Source organism: Rana temporaria, chromosome 10 (genome assembly GCF_905171775.1).
Source record: "Rana temporaria chromosome 10, aRanTem1.1, whole genome shotgun sequence".
Classification (NCBI taxonomy): Eukaryota; Metazoa; Chordata; class Amphibia; order Anura; family Ranidae; genus Rana; species Rana temporaria.
In genome coordinates this window covers 143,724,992-143,748,043 of record NC_053498.1, presented here as the reverse complement: position 1 = coordinate 143,748,043, position 23,052 = coordinate 143,724,992, and the positions used below count along the sequence as shown (strand labels likewise).

Here is a 23,052-nt window from a genome sequence, read left to right as displayed (position 1 = left end):
TTTATTCTGTCACAGGGAGTACAGCAGCTCCAAAACTCAGCCACGACTGACGCGTTTCATTCTGCAAAAGCCTTTATTCTGTCACAGGGAGTACAGCAGCTCCAAAACTGAGCCAAGTGTGACGCGTTTCAACCTGCAAAAGCCTTTATTCTGTCACAAGGAGTACAGCAGCTCCAAAACTCAGCCACGCTGACGCGTTTCATTCTGCAAAAGCCTTTATTCTGTCACAGGGAGTACAGCAGCTCCAAAACTCAGCCACGACTGACGCGTTTCATTCTGCAAAAGCCTTTATTCTGTCACAGGGAGTACAGCAGCTCCAAAACTGAGCCAAGGCTGACGCGTTTCAACCTGCAAAAGCCTTAATCCGCTATGACTAAGATTATTGTAGGCTGAAACGCGTCACTCTTGCCTCGGTTTTGGAGCTGATGTACTCCTTGTGACAGAATAAAGGCTTTTGCAGGTTGAAACGCGTCAGCCTTGGCTCTGCTTTGTAACTGTACTCTCTATGACAGAATAGGCTGAAACACGTGATCTGTGATTCCACCTGATTGAACGCTATATTTTTCGAACAAATGCGCCACAGTCGAATAAATTGTCGCGATCGCGGTGCCCCCCCCGTTGCGTTGCGTTGCGTTGGGTGGTCTCGATCACAACATGTTGGATGGTTTCCACCAATGGAAGCATCGGGGGAGGGGGGGGGGGCTCCGACATGGGAACGCCCCATTCACTGATTACGAGGGTGCTAAAAACGCGGCTCAACCAATACGTTTTTTATTGCCCCCCACCATTAATCGAAACGCGTCCTCATTATGTAATATATCCGTAGCTAAACCTCCGCTCCGGAATCTGCTTTTGCAGAGACGTGTTTTGGAAGAAGAAGAGATCGATCGTTGTCGTCGCCCCCCCCCCCCCCCTCCCCCTCCCGGGAAATTCTCTTTTCTCTTCTGTACGGGAAAAAAAAGAAATGTGGTTTTCATTTGAATTTTTGTCTTCAGGTTTCCAAAGAGAAAAAAAAAGACAAAAAAGAAACAAAAAAGTTACATTGTATAGAAAGTCGTATCGCTGTGACTTCCCCAGCCTGGAGGTATCACCGTCCTCCTCTCCTCCCCCCCCTGGCGCGTGTCGTCACTCCTGGGGACTGTGATGTCACCCCCCCCCCAATCTCTCCGATGATCACTGGGGGGGGGGGGACATACGGGGGGGGGGGGGACATAGAAGGAGGGATGGTGGGAGGGATCCCGACACTTCCTGACAACCCAACATAAGAAAACATTTTTTTTCCAAAACAGAAGAGTGAAGGGAAAAGCCGGCTCAGCACCTGCAGCTCGTCGTCCTCCTCGCCGGTAACATGAGACTCCTCTCCTGCGTGTGTCTCCTCTGCTGGAGTCTCCCCGCCAGAGCCACGTTCACCGCGTCCCGCTACCACCGCGCCAACTGCTACCCGTGTTACCTGCGGGCCAATCAGGGGCTCTCCGCCAATCAGGGGCGACCAGGTGAGTACCCGCCCCCTTGTAGGGCTCATTCACATCATTGGGTTAGAAAATTTACTTCTCTCGCTTAAAACGCATAATGCCTTTTTTGCACGCTTTTCATGCGTTGCGTTTCGATGCAAAAAAATGCAGGAGATTTAGTAGGCTTGGGGGGGCTCTCCGCCAATCAGGGGCAAGCGGGTAAGTGTTCATTTGGGGCTCATTCACGTCATTGGGTTAGAAAATTAACTTGCATCTCTCGCTTAAATCGCATAATGCGTTTTTTTTTTTTATGCACGCTTTTAACGCGAAGAGTTTTGACGCAACAAATTAAAAACTTGCAAAAAAAACCCCTGCAGATTTAGTTGGCGCGGGGGGTGTTTCGCCGCCAATTAGGGGCGACCAGGTAAGTACCCATCTATTTAGGAATCACATCATTGGGTTCGAAAATTAACTTGTATCTCTCTTAAATCGCATAACGCATTTTTTTTTTGCACATTTTTTAATGCATTGCGTTCTCTTTTAGGGCTCATTCCTATCTCTCTTAAAATCGCATAACGCGTATTTTTTTTTGCACGCATTGCGTTCTCTTTTAGGGCTCATTCATATCTCTCTTAAAATCGCATAACGCGTTTTTTTTGCGCGCATTGCGTTCTCTTTTAGGGCTCATTCATATCTCTCTTAAAATCGTATAATGCATTTTTTGCACGCTTTTAATGCGTTGCGTTTTGACGCAAAAAAATGCAGGAGATTTAGTAGGCTTGGGGGCTCATTCACATTGTTAGGTTGGAAAATTAACTTTGTTTCTCTTAAATCGCATTATGCGTTTTTTTTTGCACTCTATTTTAATGCATTGCGTTACATTTTTAAATAAATGTGCAAAAAGTAGATTTAGTGGGCACGGGGGGGGGGGGTTTGGGGGCTCGCCACCAATCAGGGGCGACCAGGTAGGTTCTCATCATTTGGGGCTTTGTTTCTCTAAAATCGCATTATGCGTTTTTTTGCACGCTTTTAATGCGTTGTGCTTTGACACAAAAAATGCAGGGGATTTAGTAGGCTTGGGGGGCTCTCCGCCAATCGGGGGCGACCGGGAAGGTACTTGTCATTTGGGGCTCATTCACATTATTGGGTTGGAAAATTAACTTTGTTTCTCTTAAATCGCATTATGCGTTTTTTTGCACATACTTAAGTTGCATTACAGGGTTTTTTTTTTGCACATTTTTAATGCATTGCGTTCTCTTTTAGGGCTCATTCATATCTCTCTTAAAATCGCATAATGCCTTTTTTGCACGCTTTTAATGTGTTGCGTTTTCACACAAAAAATGCAGGAGATTTAGTGGGCACGGGAGGGGGGCGGGGGGGTTCGCCACCAATCAGGGGGGGCGACCAGGTAGGTACTTGTCATTTGGGGCTCATTCACATCACTGGGTTAGAAAATTTACTTTTGTTTCTCTTAAATCGCATTATTGCGTTTTTTGCAAATTTTTAATGCGTTGCGTTATATTTTAGGGCTCGTTTATATCTCTCTTAAATCGCATACTGCGTTTTTTTGCACATTTTTTATGCGTTGCATTTTCACCAAAAAACTGCAGGAGATTTAGTGGGCGCGGGGGGTTCGCCGCCTATCAGGGGGGCGACCAGGTAGGTACTTGTCATTTGGGGCTCATTCACATCATTGGGTTAGAAAACGATCTTCTGTCTCTCTTACATCGCATAACGCCTTTTTTTTTTTGCACATTTTTAATGCATTGCGTTATCTTTTAGGGCTCATGCATATATCTCTTAAATCGCATAATGCGTTTTTTTTGCACGCTTTTTAATGCGTTGTCTTTTGACACAAAAAATGAAGTTGATTTAGTGGGCGCCGGGGCAGTTCCCCACCAATGGGGGGGGGGGGGGCACCATGTAGGTACAGTACTTGTCATTTGGGGCTCATTCACATCATTGGGTTAGAAAATGAACTTCTGAAATCGCACAATTGCGTTTTTGTACACGCTTTTAATACATTCCATTTTAAAATAAATGTGGAAAAAAAATTCAGATTTAGCGGGGTGCGGGAAAGGGGTTTGCCACCAATCAGGGGGGGCGACCAGGTAGGTGCTTATTTGGGGCTCATTCACATCATTGGGTTAGAAAATTAACTTCTGTCTCTCTTAAATCGCATAATGCGTTTTTTGCACGCTTTTAATCCGCAGCGTTTTGACGCAAAAAATGCAGGAGATTTAGTGGGCGTGGGGGGGGGGGGGGGGGTTCACCACCAATCAGAGCCGCCCGGGAAGGTACTTGTCATTTGGGGCTCATTCACATTATTGGGTTCGAAAATTACCTTGCATCTCTCTTAAATCGCATAATGCATTTTTTGCCCATTTGTTTTTTTATTTTTATGTATTGCGTTATCTTTTAGGGCTCATTCACATTTTTGCACATTTTTAATGCGTTACGTTAAAATGTAACGCAAGATCCTTTTTTTTTTCTCACATTTTGCGTGCGTTTTCTTCCTTTTCGTTTGCGTCATTTCCCGTCTCTGTTTTATTATTACTCTAATACGGGATTTATATGGCGCCAGCAGTGTGCGCAGCGCTGTACAACAGACAGGGGTGAATACGGCTCTAATACAGGAGATTTAGGGGGTGCGTGGAGTTCGCCGCCAATCAGGGGGGCGATCGGGTAGGTACTTGTCATTTGGGGCTCATTTAGAAAATTAACTTCTGTCGCTCTTACATCGCATAATGCGTTTTTTTCCCCACATTTTTGATGCATTGCGTTATCTTTTAGGGCTCTTTCAGATGTCTCTTACATTACATAATGCGTTTTTTCCACGCTTTTAATGCGTCGCATTTTGACGCAATACATTAAGGGCCGGTTCACACCGCATGCAGTCCAGTGTGGGTTTTTTTCTGCATCAGAAAACGCATGGAAAGTTGGTTATATGGTTTTCAATGGCATAGTTCACACCAGTTCCAGTGCGTTTCAGTTCCAGAAAAAAAAAAAAACTAGAACATTTGAGGGGGTTATTGTTTAGGGGGGTTAGGGTTTAGGGGGGTTAGGGGTTTGGGTGGTTAGGGGTTAGGGTTAAGGTTTAGGGGGTTAGGGTTAGGGTTTAGGGGGGTTAGGGGTTTGGGTGGTTAGGGGTTAGGGTTAAGGTTTAGGGGGTTAGGGTTAGGGTTTAGGGGGGTTAGGGGTTAGGGTTTTGGGTGGTTAGGGATTAGGGTTAAGGTTTAGGGGGTTAGGGTTTAGGGGGGTTAGGGTTTTGGGTGGTTAGGGTTAAGGTTTAGGGGGGTTAGGGTTTAGGGGGGTTAGGGGGTTAGGGTTTAGGGGGGGTTAGGGTTTAGGGGGGTTAGGGGTTGGGGTTTAGGGGGTTAGGGGGTTTAGGGGGTTAGGGTTAGGGTTTTGGGTGGGTAGGGGTTAGGGTTAAGGTTTAGGGGGGTTAGGGTTTTGGGTGGTTAGGGTTTAGGGGGTTTAGGGGGGTTAGGGTTATGGTTTGGGGGGGTTAGGGTTAGGGTTTAGGGTGGGGGGTTAGGGTTTAGGGTTAGGGTTACCTGCACTGGACTGTACTGAAATGGTGTAAAACGCACCAAAAACGCACTGGAACACACTTGTCCTTATCTAAGGTTAATAATAAAGATGGGCGAAAAAAAGCACCGGACTGCATCAAAAACGCACCAAAAACGCACTGGAACGCATTAAAAACGCGCATGCAAAAAAGCACCTGGAACGCATCCGGATTGCGATTCTATGGTGTGGCCCCAAAGTCATGCAAAAAAATGCAGGAGATTTAGTGGGCGTAAGTCTCGCCGCCAATCAGAGGCGACCAGATGTCTGCCAAGTCGCACCTGAAGTCACACTGACCTGCAGCTTTAGAAATCGGACGATTTCAAGTGAGGTCGCACAATTTCAAAAACGCATTCAATGTGAACCGGGGCTTAGAGCCCAGGGGCGACTTGTCATGCGATTTGACGGGTCCAAATCTTCTGGCAAGTCGCCCCCTACTGCCAGCAATGGAACTGTTGGAACTGGTGCGACGCTGACTTTGCGGTGCCGCTTGATTTTGAAAAAAGTAGCTCCTGCACTACTTTTGGCGATTTTTGGCTGCGACTTGCATAGACATCTGTGCATGAAGTCGTACGAATGTCTGCCAAGTCGCACTGATATGCGGTTTTGAAATCATGCAGTTCAATGTAAACCAGGGCTTAGCGTCCATTCACACTTGTGTGACTTCAAAATCGTGCATGAAGTCGCACACATGTCTGGCAAGTCGCACCTGAAGTCGCACTGATATGCGGCTTTGAAAGCAATTCAATGTGAACCAGAAATTAGAGACAGATGTCTGCCCAGTCGCACTGATATGCGGCAAGTCGCACCCTATTGCCGGCAGTGGTACTGTTCGAACTGGTGCAACGCCGATGCGGTGCCATGTCATTTGAAAAAAGTAGTTCCTGCGCAATTTTGGGGCGATTTCGGGTGCGACTTGCATAGACATCTGTACATGAAGTCGCACAGATGTCTGCCAAGACTCCCCTGAAGTCGCACTGATATGCGTCTTTAAAAACATGCAATTCAATGTGAACCAGGGCTTGGTTTCCATTCACACTCGTGTGACTTAAAAATCGTGCATGAAGTCGCACAGATGTCTGCCAAGTCGTACCTGAAGTCGCACTGATATGCGGCTTGGAAATCAATGCAATTCAATGTGAACCAGGGCTTGGTTTCCATTCACACTCGTGTGAATTAAAAAACGTGCATGAAGTCGCACAGATGTCTGCCAAGTCGTACCTGAAGTCGCACTGATATGCGGCTTTGAAAGCAATTCAATGTAAACCAGAAATTAGAGTGCATTCACACGTTACAGTTTTGCGATCGTGATGCGATTTTGGACGAGTGTGACTTTGGCTCTGACCAATGTGGATTGTTTGTGCTCTACAAAGTCGCATTTATATCACGCAGGTGCAACTTTTGAGGGTTTACATTGAAGTCTATGGCCTTCTAACGGCGTGAAAGTCAGATCAAACCACTTTAAAGTCGCTGCGTCTTTAAAGTCGCACAGATATGAACGGTACTCATTGGGAAACGTGAGCTGGGGCTTGTCATGCGACTTTGGGGTTCAAAGTCACACGACAAGTCGCACAAGTGTGAATGGGGCATTAAGCAAATTTCTAGACAGAGAAGTGGAGGTCTGCATGTTATAAGCCGGATAGAAAGATCCAATTAGAAGCCGATACAATGTATCCGTTCCCCGTCTCCTGATTGGATACGTTTTGGAATGGTGGCGGGGGGGGGGGGTGTTGTCTTCCCGGGAGGTTAGGTCGGGTCTCTCTCTCCCGGGAGGTTAGGTCGGGTCTCTCTCTCCCGGGAGGTTAGGTTGGGTCTCTGGGGTCCGGACGGAACGCGTTGGTATTTAGGTCCAGCGGTAATCTGCAGAGTCGCAGCGGCTCAATTAGTAGTCAGGAATACAAAAGCCCAGCAAGGTGCGGATCGTGCGACTCTCCTGGATGACGCAGGCGGTGTCGCCCCCCCGCTGATCCCGGCGCACTGCAGTCAGCGGCGTCGCACTTCAGCCCCATTACTTCTAATGAGTGGGAATGACGGCTCATTAAGTCGGTAGATTGGACCCCCTGAGCCGCGTTCGGAGGGACCGGTGTCACCGCCACAAATTGGAGTTAAACATCCTCCAATCACGAGGTCATCCTCACAATTTATTGTCCTTTGTGAGGTTCTGAAACGCATTTTAATACCTTGAGATAAAAGTTAGACGCATCCCGACAATCTTTTCTGCTCCGCGTTTACTTGTTGTGGATGAAGTGGGGAAATGGCATTTTTTGTAGGTGTCTGTGTCCCCATTGGGGTGATTTCTCTTACTTCCTGTCCCAGTGACGACTTTCACTGTAATGGGAAGTCAGGAGAAATCTCCCCAGCAGGGACACTGAAAGTGATAAGCATAGGCTCTAACCTTTCCCTACTATTCAGTCATGGGCGTCCGCAGATTTATTTTTTTTCAGGGGGGGGTGCTTTGGCAGTGGCGATACGCAGTATCCGAAATAGCGCAGCTAAAACGCTAGTAAAGCGCTGCTTTTTAGCGGCGCTTTACCCATAAAATAGCTCTTGAGATAATTCAGCTTCCATGCCCATATAAATATAGTCTAGAGAATGTTCAGACCCCCCCCCTTCAGCACAGATGGACCCCCCCTTCAGAACAGATGGACCCCCCCTTGAGCACAGACTTCCCCTTCAGCACAAATGGACCCCCCTTAAAGCACAGACCCCCCCCTTCAGCACAGATGGATCCCCCTCCAGCACATACCCCCCCTTCAGTACAGACCCCCCCCCAATCTGCACAGACCCCCCCTTCAGCACGGATGGACCCCCCCATTCAGCACAAACCCCCCCTTTAGCACAGACGGACCCTCCCACTGCGTACACATAAACACTGGATGGGGAGGCGGCTTCACTCTGCTCGCTGTGCCTGTGTGACATCTGGCCCGGGACTGCTCAGACAGCCCGCGGCCGCGAGAGAAGGGGATGGTTGGTCAGGTGCAGTGGTGTCACCCCGCACCAGACCACCCCCCCTTGCAACGCCACGGCCAGCAGCTCGCCTCTCTCTCGCGGAGGGGTGTCTTCACTCTTCAACACCTTCTCGATTCCAGGGGGGTCAATTTCCCCCCCTTGCCCTATGGAGCGGACACCCATGTATACAGTGCCTTGATGACACCTTATTGGGTATCCGTTTGACAAATCTAGATAAGATTGCCAGCTCCCATTGGTGACAGCTGGATCTAAATGGTGACAGCCAGCTCCTGATGACGCCTCATAATGGTGGCATGGCACACACCCTGTAGCAGGACCATGCTATTGTAGAGAAGGTTGCCAGCAGAACTGGCAGCATGTCATCGGGGGTCAGCTTCAAGAATTCCCGAGAGAGATCGTCAGCTCCTAGTGGTGACAGTTGGTTCCCAATAGCGACAGCTGGCTCCTGATGATGGTGGTGTGGGACCCGGCCTAGAGCAGGACCAAGCTATGGTGGAGAAGGTTGCAGACAGACCTGGTAGCACATCATTGGGGGTCATCTTCAAGAGTTCAAGAAGGATTGCCAGATCCTGATGTTGACAGCTGGCTCCCAATAGTGACAGCTGGCTCCCGATGATGCCTCATAATGGTGGTGTTGGTCTCAATCTGTAGCAGGACCATGCTATTGTAGAGAAGGTTGTAGGCAGAACCTAAGAGAGACTGCTGGCTCCTGATGGTGACAGCCATCTCCCGATGATGTCTGATGACGGTGGTGTGGGACCCGGCCTGTGCCAGGACCAAACTATTCTAGAGAAGGTTTTAAGCAGACCTGGCAAGACCTCATCGGGAGTCAGCTTCAAGAATCCAGATAAGATTGCCAGCTCCCAATGGTGACAGCTGGCTCTAAATAGTGACAGCCAGCTCCTGATGACGCCTCATAATGGTGGCATGGCACCCAGCCTGTAGCAGGAACATGCTATTATAGAGAAGCTTGCTGGCAGAACTGGCAGCATGTCATCGGGGGTCAGCTTCAAGAATTCCCGAGAGAGATTGTCAGCTCCCAGTGGTGACAATTGGTTCCCAATAGTGACAGCTGGCTCCTGATGATGCCTGATGATGGTGGTGTGGGACCCGGTCTAGAGCAGGACCAAGCTATGGTGGAGAAGGTTGCAGACAGACCTGGTAGCACATCATTGGGGGTCATCTTCAAGAGTTCAAGAAGGATTGCCAGATCCTGAATAGCGACAGCTGGCTCCTGATGATGGTGGTGTGGGACCCGGCCTAGAGCAGGACCAAGCTATGGTGGAGAAGGTTGCAGACAGACCTGGTAGCACATCATTGGGGGTCATCTTCAAGAGTTCAAGAAGGATTGCCAGATCCTGAATAGTGACAGCTGGCTCCCGATGATTCCTCATAATGGTGGTGTTGGTCTCAATCTGTAGCAGGACCATGCTATTGTAGAGAAGGTTGCAGACAGAACCCAAGAGAGACTGCTGGCTCATGATGGTGACAGTTGTCTCCCGATGATGTCTCATGACAGTGGTGTGGGACCCGGCCTGTGCCAGGACCAAACTATTCTAGAGAAGGTTGCAGGCAGAACCCAAGAGAGACTGCTGGCTCCTGATGGTGACAGACATCTCCTGATGATGTCTGATGATGGTGGTGTGGGACCTGGCCTGTGCCAGGACCAAACTATTCTAGAGAAGGTTGCAGACAGAACCCAAGAGAGACTGCTGGCTCCTGATGGTGACAGCCATCTCCTGATGATGCCTGATGACGGTGGTGTGAGACCTGGCCTGTGGCAGGACCAAACTATTCTAGAGAAGGTTGCAGACAGACCTGGCAATACCTCATCGGGGGTCAGCTTCAAGAGTCTAGAAGAAATTGCTGCCCCCCAATGGCGACAGCCAGCTCCTGATGAGAAAAGCCAGTTCCCGATCATGCCCAATGATGGTGGCACGGGGCCTGACCTGTCGTAGAACCAAGCCGGTTTCACTAGGCAGGTAAGTATGCTTTCTGAAGTAAACCCTGCATACCGGGTAAGAAACAAATGGGGGGGGGGGGGGGTAGAGTTTTTCTTTACTTACCAATTATTTGAAACAGGTGGGGTCCGGCTTTAATGGCATTTGCCAAACTACAAGCCCGGATTGCATATGGTAGTGCAATGTGTAGGAACAGATGTGAGAGTCGGTCCCACCAAAACAAGGGAAGTACAGCAGAACAACCGCTTTCCCAGACCTTCTCCATCCTTGTGGAGATAACATTTCTTTATCGACTTTGCCTTCAGGCACATCCACGCCGAAGACTTCATGGACTTCCTCGCCGGATCTCAGGATGATAATCTCTACTTGGGAAGATTCTTCACTGGAGAGCAGAGGACAGGATGAAGGGCTGGGCACAGGAGGACGGGCTGGGGCACAGGAGGATGGGCTGGGGCACAGGGAGACGGGCTGGGGCACAGGGAGACAGGCTGGGGCACAGGGAGACGGGCTGGGGCACAGGGAGACGTGGTGGTGCACATGGTGGACGGGCTGGGGCACAGGGTGGACGGGCTGGGGCACAGGGAGGACAGGCTGGGGCACAGGGAGACGGACTGGGGCACAGGGTGGACGGGCTGGGGCACAGGGAGGACAGGCTGGGGCACAGGGAGACGGACTGGGGCACAGGGTGGACGGGCTGGGGCACAGGGAGACGGACTGGGGCACAGGGTGGACGGGCTGGGGCACAGGGAGACGGACTGGGGCACAGGAAGACTACAATACAACTTTGGCTTCTAGGTACACGCTGTACACCACAGGCAAGTATCCCGCCCTCACCTCCCGCTCCATCCTCACAGGAGCAGCAGGAGCCACAGATGGCAATAAAAACCCGAATACAGACCAGAGCAGAATTTCATTTCTAATCATCAGTGGAAATCCAACATGTTTCGGAGGGTTGCAAAGGGGTCCCCCTTCATCAGGGCTGAAAACGAAGAAAATTATTAAATCTGGACTGGATGGTGGTATGAAGTGTGTTGGCCATTTTAGTTTTTTTGGTGTGTCACCATTAGCCGTGCACCCTTCCTACTGCATTTAAGGGCACAGCGCGCCATGTTTTTTTTACAGTGCTATAAAAAGGATGAGTTGTGGATCTCAACCCCATCGGGGGGGGGGGGCTTCATGTCTCACGCTAGCTTCTCATGGTTTTATAACATACATTATAGAGGGACTACATTCTTCCCCTTGCCTCTAATAGCTGGCAATCCAGTGGTGTTCTCTAGGGAGGCACTCTTCAGCCAAAGCACACCCAGTCCACACCGCCATGTTCTTCCGACGTCATCAGGGGGATGCTGACTGTCTCTTAAAGGTTGTGCAGCAGCCCTGTGATGACGCATATGTGCAGCACTCCCGTCATCAGGGAGGCAGCTGCAAAAACCATGAAGAGACAGCTGGTATCTCCTCCTGGTGATGGCACCCCCTCCTGATGATGGCATTCCCTCCTGATGATGGCATTCCCTCCTGATGATGGTACCCCTCCTGATGAAGGCATCCCCTCCTGGTGATGGCGCCCCCTTATGATGATGGCATTCCCACCTGATAAAGGTATTCCCTCCTGGTGATGGCATTCCCTCCTGGTGATGGCATTCCCTCCTGGTGATGGCATTCCCTCCTGATGATGGTACCCCTCCTGATGATGGCACCCCCTCCTGATGATGGTACCCCCTCCTGATGATGGTACCCCTCCTAATGATGGCACCCCCTCCTGATGAAGGCATCCCCTCCTGGTGATGGCGCCCCCTTATGATGATGGCATTCCCTCCTGATAAAGGTATTCCCTCCTGGTGATGGCGCCCCCCTCCTGGTGATGGCATTCCCTCCTGGTGATGGCATTCCCTCCTGGTGATGGCACCCCATCCTGATGATGGCATCCCCTCCTAATGATGGTACCCATTCCTGATAATGGCACCCCTTTCTGATGGCACCCCTTCCTGATGGCACCGATTCCTGATGACACCCTTTCCTGATGACACCCCTTCCTGATGGCACACCCTTCTGATGATGGCACCCCTCCTAAAGATGGCACCCCTCCTGATAATGGCACCCCTCCTGATGATGGCTCCCCCTCCTGGTGATGGCTCCCCCTCCTGGTGATGGCATTCCCTCCTGATGATGGCACCTTCTCTTGTTGATGACACCCCCTCCTGGTGATGGCATTCCCTCCAGATGATGCCATCTCTCCTGATCATGGCACCCTTTCCTGGTGATGGCACCCTCCTGATGATAGGTTCCCCTCCGGGAGAATGTTGCTGGGGAGGGTGAAGGTCCATGTTCCATAAACCATTGCTCCATACCAATATTGAGCGATAAAAATCTGGCCGAGGTTCTAACCCTTCCAAAATGTAATACAGTAATACCTTGGAGTATAATTAGTTCCAGAAGAATGCTTGTAATCCAAAGCACTCGTATATCAAAGCGGGTTTCCCCATAGGAAATAATGGAAACTCAGATAATCCGTTCCACAGCCACTGCTTGCCTATGCAGTACCGCATGTGGCCAGAGGTGCGGGGGAGTCCGAGATGCTCGGAGACCACTCAGAGACGCTTGGGAACACTCGGAGACACTCAGGAACACTCAGAAACACCGAAGATGCTCCGAGACGCTTGGAGACACTCAGGAACACTCAGAGATGCCGGAGATGCTCGGAGACACTCAGGAACACTCAGAGACACTCAGACATTCTGAGACGCTCGGAAACACTGAGATGCTCAAAGACACTCAGGAACACTCTGAGACACTCTGAGACGTTCTGAGATGCTCGGGAACACTCTGAGACACGCGGAGATGCTCAAAGACACTCAGGAACACTCTGAGACGCTCTAAAATGCTCTGAGATGCTCGGGAACATTCTGAGATGCTCAGAGACACTCGGAGGTGCTCAGAGATGCTCAGAGACACTCAGAGACACTCGGAGATACTCGGAGACACTCGGAGATACTCGGAGACACTCGGAGATACTCGGAGACACTCTGAGACACTCGGAGTTGCTCTGAGACACTCTGAGACGCTTGAAAACACTTGGAGACACCCGGGGATCCTCAGAGACACTCAGGAACACTCAGAGACACTCTGAGACGCTCAGAGATGCTCTGGAACACTCTGAGACACACTGAGATGCTCAGAGATGATCAGAGACACTCATGAACACTTGGAGACACTCAGGAACACTTGGAGACACCCGGAGATGGATGCTCGGAGACACTCGGGAACACTCGGAGATACTCAGACGTTCTGAGACGCTCGGAGATGCTCGTGAACATTCTGAGACGCTTGGAGATGCTCAGAGACACTCAAATGTTTTCGAGTTTTACTAGTGTTTGGGAGCTCTCCGAGTGTTTTAGAGTGTCTCCAAGCATCACCGGCGCCCCCGAACCTCTAGCCAAATGCCATACTGCACACCCCAGACGAAGCTCGTAAAGCGAGTCAGGACTTTTTAATAAAAATAGCTGGTATTGCGAAACGCTTGTAAACCGCGTTACTCGCCATCCGAGGTTCCACTGTGCCGAGCATAAAAAGAGGTTTAATGAATGGATACATTGTAAATGGGCTCCTCTCCTCGCCGTGCGTGGGGCTCTGCAGTGTCTAATTAGAGGATATGTTATTAAAGCGGGAGTTCACCCAATTAGGTTTTTTTTCCTCTTTTCCCCTTAGCTTCCTGCTCGTTCGGTCTAGGGGAATCGGCTATTTGTATTAAAATATGAGCAGTACTTACCCGTTTTCGAGCTGCATCTTCTTCCGTCGCTTCCGGGTATGGGTCTTCGGGAGCAGGCGTTCCTTCTTGATTGACATTCTTCCGAGAGGCTTCCGACGGTCGCATCCATCGCGTCACTCGTAGCCGAAAGAAGCCGAACGTCGGTGCGGCTCTATACTGCGCCTGCGCACCGACGTTCGGCTTCTTTCGGAAAATCGTGACGCGATGGATGCGACCGTCGGAAGCCTCTCGGAAGACTGTCAATCAAGAAGGAACGCCCATTCCCGAAGCCCATACCCGGAAGCGACGGAGAGGATGCGTCTCGTAAACGGGTAAGTACTGCACATATTTTAAAATAAATAGCCGATTCCCCTAGTAAAAACGAGCAGGAATCTAAGGGGGAAAAGTGCCCTCTAAGGGTGAACCCCCGCTTTAATCACCGTCCCGGCGGGAGCGCCTCGATCTCACGCTGAGCGCGGTTTATAAAGCAGTTAATGGAGGAGAGTTGGACGCGGCGGAGAGGATGTCTTCAGTCAGCTGCCGTCTAATGTGAGGAATGTCTGGTACAGGATATTGGACACAAGTCCGTGTTGTCTTCTCCTCCTAGCGAGCGCACAGCTGCGCCATTCCCCTGACACCAACCTCCAGCTTCCGACACCCCCCCCCCCAGGAAGAGGCGCAGAAACTGGACACCATGTCATCTCTCTATTATACAGAAGGACAGGAGGCTCGGGAATGAGCCGTGTAATGAGCGTGTAACAAGAGGGGCCACAGGCCTATCGGCGCTGACTACTCACTCCAAAATGTAATCCCCTTCCCTGGCTCCTCCCTCTTCCCTCACGTTTGTATTTTCCCTTCCCTGGCCCCTCCCTCTCCCTTCACGTTTGTATTTTCCCTTCCCTGGCTCCTCCCTCTCCCCTCATCAGCATGCTAATTACAGCTTTAAATAAACGTTTACATTTTCCTAACTTTACTTTAGACTCAATGGGCTAGATTCAGATTGGTCAGCGAATCTTTAGATCCGCGTAATCTATCTTATTTACGATCCGCCAGCGCAAGTTTTTGAGGCAAGGGCTGTATTCATAAAGCACTTGCCTCGAAAGTTGCGCCGGCGGATCATAAATCCCCAGGCGGAATTCAAATTCCACGGCTAGGGGGAGTGTAGTATTTAAATCAGGCGCGTCCCCGCGCCGATTTAACTGCGCATGCGCCGCCAGCTAAATTTCCCAGCGTGCATTGCTCCAAATGACGTCCCTAGGACGTCATTGGTTTCGGCGTGAACGTAAATTACGTCCATCCGTATTCGCGAACGACTTACGCAAACGACGTAAAAATTCAAAACTCTGCGCGGGAACGACGGCCGTACTTAACATAGGATACGCCGCATGTAGCAGGGGTAACTATCCGCCGGAAAAAGCCGAACGCAAACGACGTAAAAAAAAAAAACGGCGGGGGTTCGTTTCTGAATCGGCGGATCTCCTCATTTGCATATTAGTTGCGAGTAAAACAAGAAAACACCACCTAGCGGCCAGCGGTAGATTGCAGCCTAAGATCCGACGGTGTAAGTCACTTACACCTGGCAGATCTTAGGGAGATCTATGCGGAACCTGACTCTATGAATCAGTCGCATAGATCCGACCGTCGGATCTCAGAGATACGACGGCGGATCTGGAGATACGCCGTCGTATCTCTATCTGAATCTCCCCCATTTACATCACTGGGTGTGCTTCTCTATGCAATGCAGGCAGATCGTGGCTGGTGGGAGGGGCCATCAGGGTGCTGTACATGGCTTCCTGAAAACATCACAGCACCCCGACCTCAGTACTTTTCTCAAGAGCCCTCAGCCCTGATGCAAGCATCAGCATCATCGGCAAAAAAAAAGAGTTTCGGCCATCAGGCCTTAATCATGGCTGACTGATCAACGATTAAGGTCTGATGGCCGAAACACGTTGGTTTTTTTTTTAAAGTGGTTTACATGCTACAATAAAAAAATGTTTTAGCCGACTTCCATGGCACCGGCCTTTCTGCCTGTTTTTCATGGATTACATGGAGATTTGCAGAGATTTCCCAGGCTGAGTGCGGAGTTCTTGAGGCCCACCAGGCATTACACATGAGGTAGCAATTCTGATGCACCTGTTTCAGTTCTCATTATGAGGTCAGTTCACCCAAAACTGTTGTGAGCTGAATCTGAACGTCACTCATGTTCTTAGAATATTCTTAGGCTATTTTCTCCTCAGGTCGAATGTTCTTAAGCTAGTTGAATATTCGTGGGCGATTGTTTGCTGATCTTTTCTCTTTCTGTGGAATCTTATTAGGCTATTGGTTTGGGCTATTTTCTATTGAATGTTGTTGCGCTATGGTATTAAGTTATATTCTCTTCTGGTCAAATGTTCTTTTGCTGTATTATTTTCGTTTTTTTTCCTCTTTTTTCTCTTCTAGTTGAATGTTCTTAGTCTATAGTTTTAGGTTATTTCCAATCAAATGTTATTAGGCTTTTGTATTAGGCTATTTTCACTTCATGTGGAATGTCCTTAGATGATTATTTTTGGTTGTTTTCTTGGTTGAATGTTGTTGGGGTGTTTCAGGTTATTTTCTCTTCTGGTCAAATGTTCTTTGCTGTATAGTTTTAGGCTTTTTTTCTCCTAGTTGAATGTTCCTGGGTTATTTTCTCTACTGGTTAAATGTTATTTGCTTTATTGTTTTCGTTTTTATTTCTCTCCTAGTTGAATGCTTTTGGGCTATTTTCTCTTGTAGTGAAATGTTACAAGGCTATTGTTTTGGGCTATTTTCTGTTGAATTCTATTATGCTATTAGTTTGGGCTATTATATTAGGCTATTTTTTCTTCTGGTCAAATTTGTTTTGCTGTATTGTTTTAGGCTATTTTCTCTTCTAGTGGAATTTTATTGGTTTGGGCTATTGTCTGTTAAGTATTATTAGGCTATTATTGTAGGCTCTTTTCCCTCCTAGTCAAAGGTTCCTGGCCTATTGTTTTAGGTTATTTTATCTTCTAGTTAAATGTTAGGCTGATGTTATGGGCTATTTTCTCTTAAATGTTGTTAGTTTGTTATTTTAGATTATTTTCTCTTCTAGTCAAATATTTTTTGCTGTATTATTTTAGGCTCTTTCCACCCCTAGTCAAATGTTCTTCGGCATTTTCTCTTCTAGTTGAATGTTACTAGGCTATTGTTTTGGGCTATTTTTCCTTACATGTTGTTAGGGTGTTGTTTTAGGCTATTTTCTCTTCTGGTCAAATGTTCTTTGCTGTATTGTTTTTGGGCTTTTTTCCATTCGAGTCGAAGGTTCTTGGGCTAGTAGAATGTTATTAGGCTATTGTTTTGGGCTATTTTCCCTTAAATGTTGTTCGTTTTTTTCTTTTAGGTTATTTTCTCTTCTAGTCAAATGTTTTTTTGCTGTATTATTTAGGTTCTTATACTTCCTAGTCAAATGTTTTTGGGCTATTGTCTTAGGCTATTTTCTCTTTTAGTTGAATATTAGGCTGATGTTTTGGACTATTCTCCCTTAAATGTGGTTTGGCTGTTGGTTTAGGCTTTTTTTCTCTTCTGGTCAAATGTTTTTTTGCTGTATTATTTTAGCCATTTTTCCCTCTTAGTTAAATGTTCTTAGGCTGTTGTTTTGCCTATTTTCTCTTCTAGTTGAATGTTATTAGGCTATTGTTTTAGGCCCCGTACACATGACCGAGTTTCTCGGCAGAATTCAGCCAGAAACTCGGTCGGAGCTGTATTCTGCCGAGAAACCCGGTGGTGTGTACACTTTCGGCCGAGGAAGCCGACGAGGACCTCGGCGAGGAAATAGAGAACATGTTCTCTATTTCCTCGTTGTTCAATGGGAAATTTCGGCTCGCCGAGATCCTCGGCGGCTTCACAAGGAACTCGACGAGCAAAACAATGTGTTTTGCCCGTCGAGTTCCTCGGACGTGTGTACGGGGCCTTAGGCTATTTTCTCTTCTGGTCAAATGTTCATTGCTGTATTGTTTTAGGCTTTTTCCCATTCTAGTCGAAAGTTCTTGGGCTAGTAGAATGTTACTAGGCTATTGTTTTGTGCTATTTTTCCTTAAATGTTTAGTTTTTTTCTTTTCGGTTATTTTCTCTTCTAGTCAAATGTTTTTTTTGCTGTATTATTTAGGTTCCTTTCCTTCCTAGTCAAATGTTTTTGGGCTATTGTTTTAGGCAATTTTTTTTCTAGTAGAATCTTATTAGGCTATTGTTTTGGGCTATTTTCCATAAAATCTTGAAAATTCATGTTGTTTTAGGCCATTTTCTCTACTGGTTGTATGTTTGGCCCTTTAACGGCTTTAGAATGCTGGGAGGTGGGGGGGGCGGGTCTTATGGTCATGGGAGCTTTCTGTTAGCCTCCGGTAACCGTGCTGGGTGCGCACAGGGCGCGTGCTCTCGGCACTGCTCTATTGGTACTATCGCACACAAATATGCGTCTGATCCGCGCCAATAGAGGTTAAAACGGAGTTGCCCCGTTTTTTTTTTTTTTTTAAAGTCAGCAGCTACAAATACTGCAGCTGCTGACTGCACTTACACTTACCTGTCCTGGGCGCCCGCGATGTCGCCCCCCGAAGCCGATCTGTCCCTCGGCTCTCGGGTGGAGGCACCGCCATCTTCGGTAAGGGAAATCAGGAAGTGAAGCCTTGCTGCTTCACTTCCTGGTTCCCTACTGCGCATGCGCGACTTGCGCTGCGGGATCCCACTGGTCCCTGCTGTCTCCCGGGACCTGTGTGTCTCCCAGAAGACAGCGGGGGGGGGGGACGGAGGAGCCGCCGGACGTGGAGCAGATAGCCGCGGGTGGCTCGGCTGACTATGCCGGAAGTGGGAGCAAAATACCTGTATTACACAGGTATCTGCCCCCCCCTCCCCCCTGAAAAATGCCAAATGTGACACCGGAGGGGGGGGGATTCTGAAAAGTGAAGTTCAATTTTTGGGTGGAACTCCGCTTTAATATTTTTTTCTCTTCGGAATGGGTTTTCTTACAGTGGAAAGGTTACATTCAGTCCGTGAAAGAAAACCTAAGGCTGGGTTCACACTACTACACTACTTTCATCCTACTTTGCTCTGTGTTCAATGTTTCCCTATGAGAGCGTCTTGTAGCGTCCTACACAAGTCGGTCCGACTTTGAAAATTCTCCCTGTACTACTTTTGGTCCTACATTGATCCTACTTCAGGCCCATTGAATATCATTGAAGTCGGACCAAAGTAGTATCCTGTTCATGAAAGTAGGATGGATGTAGGACCAATGTAGGATAAATGTAGGACCAATGTAGCAGAGCAAAGTAGGATGAAAGTAGTGTAGTAGTGTGAACCCAGCCTTAAGCTGAAATGTAGGTATGGTGATCTTTACAGTTTGGACCGTGTGTTTTGGCACGCATGAAAACGCACGCATTACCATTATTTAGTGTTAGGGTTAGGGTGTTAGGGCGTTAGGGTGTTAGGGTTAGGGGGTTTGGGTTGGGGTTAGGGGTTGGGGTTGAGGTTGGGGTTGGGGTTAGGGGTTAGGGGTTGGGTTTGGGGTTTGGGGTTAGGGTTTCCCATTGAAGAATATGGCTAGGGTTAGGGTGTTAGGGGGTTAGGGTTAGGGGGTTGGGGTTAGGGTTTGGGTTAGGGGTTAGGGTGTTAGGGTTATTGTTGGGGTTATTGTTGGGGTTAGGGGTTGGGGTTAGGGTTTCCCATTGAAGAATATGGCTAGGGTTAGGGTTGGGGGGGGGGGGGGGGGGGGCTTTAGGAACCAATGGCACCGCTGTGCGTCTCCAAAAGGGCTGGTGATTTTGTGCTTTGCGGCAAAGCGTGCGATTTCGTTTCCATAACACACAAGTGTGAACCTAGCCTTAGTATTGCTGTGCAGGGAAACGCAAGAGATTTCCATCCAGCCAAACTCAGGTAGGTACCCTATTGCATTTAAAAAAAATGCGTTTAACGATCGTCCCTGAACACATGTTTGGGATAAGCGGCGTTTGTTTTCTCTGCGTGGAGTTTAGCGTTAAAGCGAGATGAAAATTCCGTAGATCGCAGGGCCCCGGCGGTCTGCTGTGTATTTATTGACACACGTATCCTCGCCACAGGAAGAACCGTGCGAAGCTAAACATGTAATCAATGGGGCTTTCCATTCTGTGAATTCAGCCGTTCAACGTTTCCAAACATGTTATAAATTGTTTAATGAACGTGTTTTTCCAAAACCGAATTCCTCTCTAATTAAACTCACCCTTGTTTTGTTTTCAGTCTGCAAATATTTTCCCGTGTTCCACGTGATCTCAAGGTTTTTTTTTTTGCCCCATCAGCTCATTGTTCTAGGAAGACAGGCGTTTCGCTACATGTTGTAGAATGCCGAGCTTTGTTTAGAGATCTTCTGCTTTACATGGAAGGAGCTCCTTGGCCAGAGAATAGTACAGGGCTGCTACGAAGGCCCCGGAACGCCGTTCTGGCCTCTGGCATCTCTGCATACCTCCGGGATTAGTGAGAGGGGATGAAGGACACCTTTCACAGCACAAAGACATGTCCTCACCTCAGTCTTTCTCCACCCATTTACTTTATTTTAAATTTTCAGGTAACGCTAATTAACATCAATTTATTGGCGTTCAATGACAGAAATTTCCTAAACATTGGTGGCCAGTGAGAAGAATGCCCATTACATTGGTGGCCGGTGTGAGTAATGCCCCTTACACTGGTAGCCAGTAAAAAGAATGTTCCTTATACTGTATTGGTGGTCGGAGGGAAGAATGTGCATTCGTTTTCGTCTGAATTTCAGGGATTTTCGCGTTTATTTTAACAAACGATAACAAATGTACAGAATCCGAATTCTGAAAGATCCGACATAAAAAATGCTTTTTTTTTTTTTTTCGTTTTGTTGCGACAACAGTTCGATATAGATAGAAGATTTGACATGACGTGACAATAGCGATCTGTGTCTATCGAACCTGCGGTTGAATTTGCCTAACCTAACTCTATTAGTCCAAGATTATTCGACACCGAGAGAAAAGATTCAACATTATAGAGACATGAAGATTCAACATAGAGAGAAAAGATTCAACATAGAGAGAAAAGATTCAACATAGAGAGAAAAGATTCAACATTATAGAGACATGAAGATTCGACATAGAGAGAAAAGATTTTACATTATAGAGACATGAAGATTCGACATAGAGAGAAAAGATTTTACATTATAGAGACATGAAGATTCGACATAGAGAGAAAAGATTCCACATTGTAGAGACATGAAGATTCGACATAGAGAGAAAAGATTTGACATAGAGGGAAAAGATTTGACATTATAGAGACATGAAGATTCGACATAGAGAGAAAAGATTCCACATTGTAGAGAGAAAAGATTCAACATAGAGAGAAAAGATTCGACATTATAGAGACATGGAGATTCGACATAGAGAGAAAAGATTTTACATTATAGAGACATGAAGATTCGACATAGAGAGAAAAGATTCCACATTATAGAGAGAAAAGTTTCGACATAGAGAGACATAGAGAACCTCTGTTTACACACACAGCTCACAGTCCCCGCTCTGTAACGAGCAATCGCGGATGCCGGGGGTCGGGGGCGAGTGTGGGGCGCGCGCCTCCGGCGGCATGCACGCGCCCCTGGTGGCCTGCGCGAGAGCCAACGTTATATTACGTGCTCTCGCGCAGGGGAGCCAACCTGCCGCCGTAAAACGACGGCGGCAGGTCGGCAAGTGGTTAAAGCCACCGCCGAGTAAACAGGAGATTCTTATGTATGTAATCTGACAGCACTCGTCCTGCCCCCCTCCGAGGCAGCGCCGATAAATATATATATCCGAATCACCAGGGGGGCTGTATTAAACCGGAATGCGGGCCGCGATTGGCCCTTGGGCCGGACTTTGGACATGCCTGCTCTAGAGGGAGCAACGTTCTTTATCAACACATGCAAGTGCTAGGTGATGACCCATTGGGGCTTCCACCTCCACTAATCCTCATCCACACAACAAACATTCATTACATTACACCAAAGAGGCAGCACCGTGCATTTTAAGGCATCTACCGACTAGAACACATAAAAAAAACTAACAATAAAATAAAGCTATATGTAAAATATAGGCAGCCACATAAAAGCCTACACATATAATCCATATAAAAAGAACGTCTTATGTACTGCGGAGATCTGAATGCTGGTCCTTGACTTCCCCTGCCACACAGATGGGCACGCGACTCCGCTTTGCCGTTATGGCAATGGATGAATGATGGCAATTAATCTGCTGCCGGCAAATTCATTACCCGTATTTGAGGTGCCAAGCTCTGTATTAGCAGGCTGGCAAACAACGACGGATGCTAACTCTTCATTTTGATTGTATAGTAAATCTCCGGAGGGGGCGGGGGGGGGGGGGCGGTCCCCCTGCTGCATCTTCAGGAGGTTCTGCATGTGTAAAATATTTAAGGATCCATGATTAACATTTTCAAGAATTCATTAAAAAAAATCGTGAAACCTTTATATCTTATCATGTAATAATCAGTGCAGTGCAAGATGCAGCTCAGCTTAGGAGATCAATGAATAATTGCAAAGTGGCTTTTATTCTGGCGCAACCTACGTGTGCGTTCGCCTCTGCCCCCAAGCATGGAGGGGGCGGGGCACTTAATTTTTATTTTATTAAAAATGTTTTATTTTTACACTGTCACTTTATTAATAGTTACCTAATTTATCGGCGTATAGCGCGCACCCCTAAAGTGGACCCGCATTCCTGTGGAAAAGAGATTTTTGTACTTACAGTTTTGGTGTCTTGCGCGGCGTCCATCGGCGGCCTCGTCGGGTCCGGCGTCCGTCTGCGGCTTCGGGTGTCCTCTTCGTCGGGTCCGGCGTCCTTCTGCGGCGTCCTCCCCGCTCGTTTACCGCTCCGAGTTTGAATACTGCGCCGGCATATACCGAGCGCAGTACACTCGTGTATAGTCGGGCAGGTTCGGCTCCTCTCGCGCTCACGTCCTGTACATCCCAGGACGTCAGCGCGAGAGGAGCCGAGACTGCCCGACTATACACAAGTGTACTGCGCTCGGTATATGCCGGCGCAGTATTCAAACTCTGCGCGGGAAAGCGGGTATCGGCGTATATCGCGCACCCACGATTTTGCCCTGATTTTCAGGGCAAAAAAGTGCGCGGTATACGCCGATAAATACGGTATATATTTTTTTTTTATTTGATCACTTTTATTGCTATCACAAGAAATGTAATCATCCTTTATGGAGACCTCTGGGTTCTATAAGATCTCTCCTCTTACCAAGGAAACAGGGAAGAGTTAGAACCTCTGTCAAGGTTTTGCTTATTGGGGGGGCGTGGGGGTTTATCCTGGTTTCTGTGCTGGTGAAACTAGTCACATCC

The 23,052-nt window shown here is 48.1% G+C and overlaps 1 protein-coding gene across 3 annotated transcripts in view; it reads left to right on the top strand.

Annotated features, from left to right (window-relative positions):
* MEGF6 (multiple EGF like domains 6) overlaps positions 1–23,052 on the top strand; it is a 409,802-nt gene that overhangs the window by 260,697 nt on the left and 126,053 nt on the right. The window contains exon 1 of one of the 3 annotated variants that reach the window (XM_040326459.1): positions 1,340–1,493. The exons of the other annotated variants lie outside the window; for them this stretch is intronic. Within the exon in view, the coding sequence (XP_040182393.1) occupies positions 1,349–1,493 (145 nt within the window). The 5' untranslated portion in view covers positions 1,340–1,348. Of the gene's footprint in view, positions 1–1,339; positions 1,494–23,052 lie in introns of those variants that run through there. 3 annotated transcript variants of the gene reach the window in all.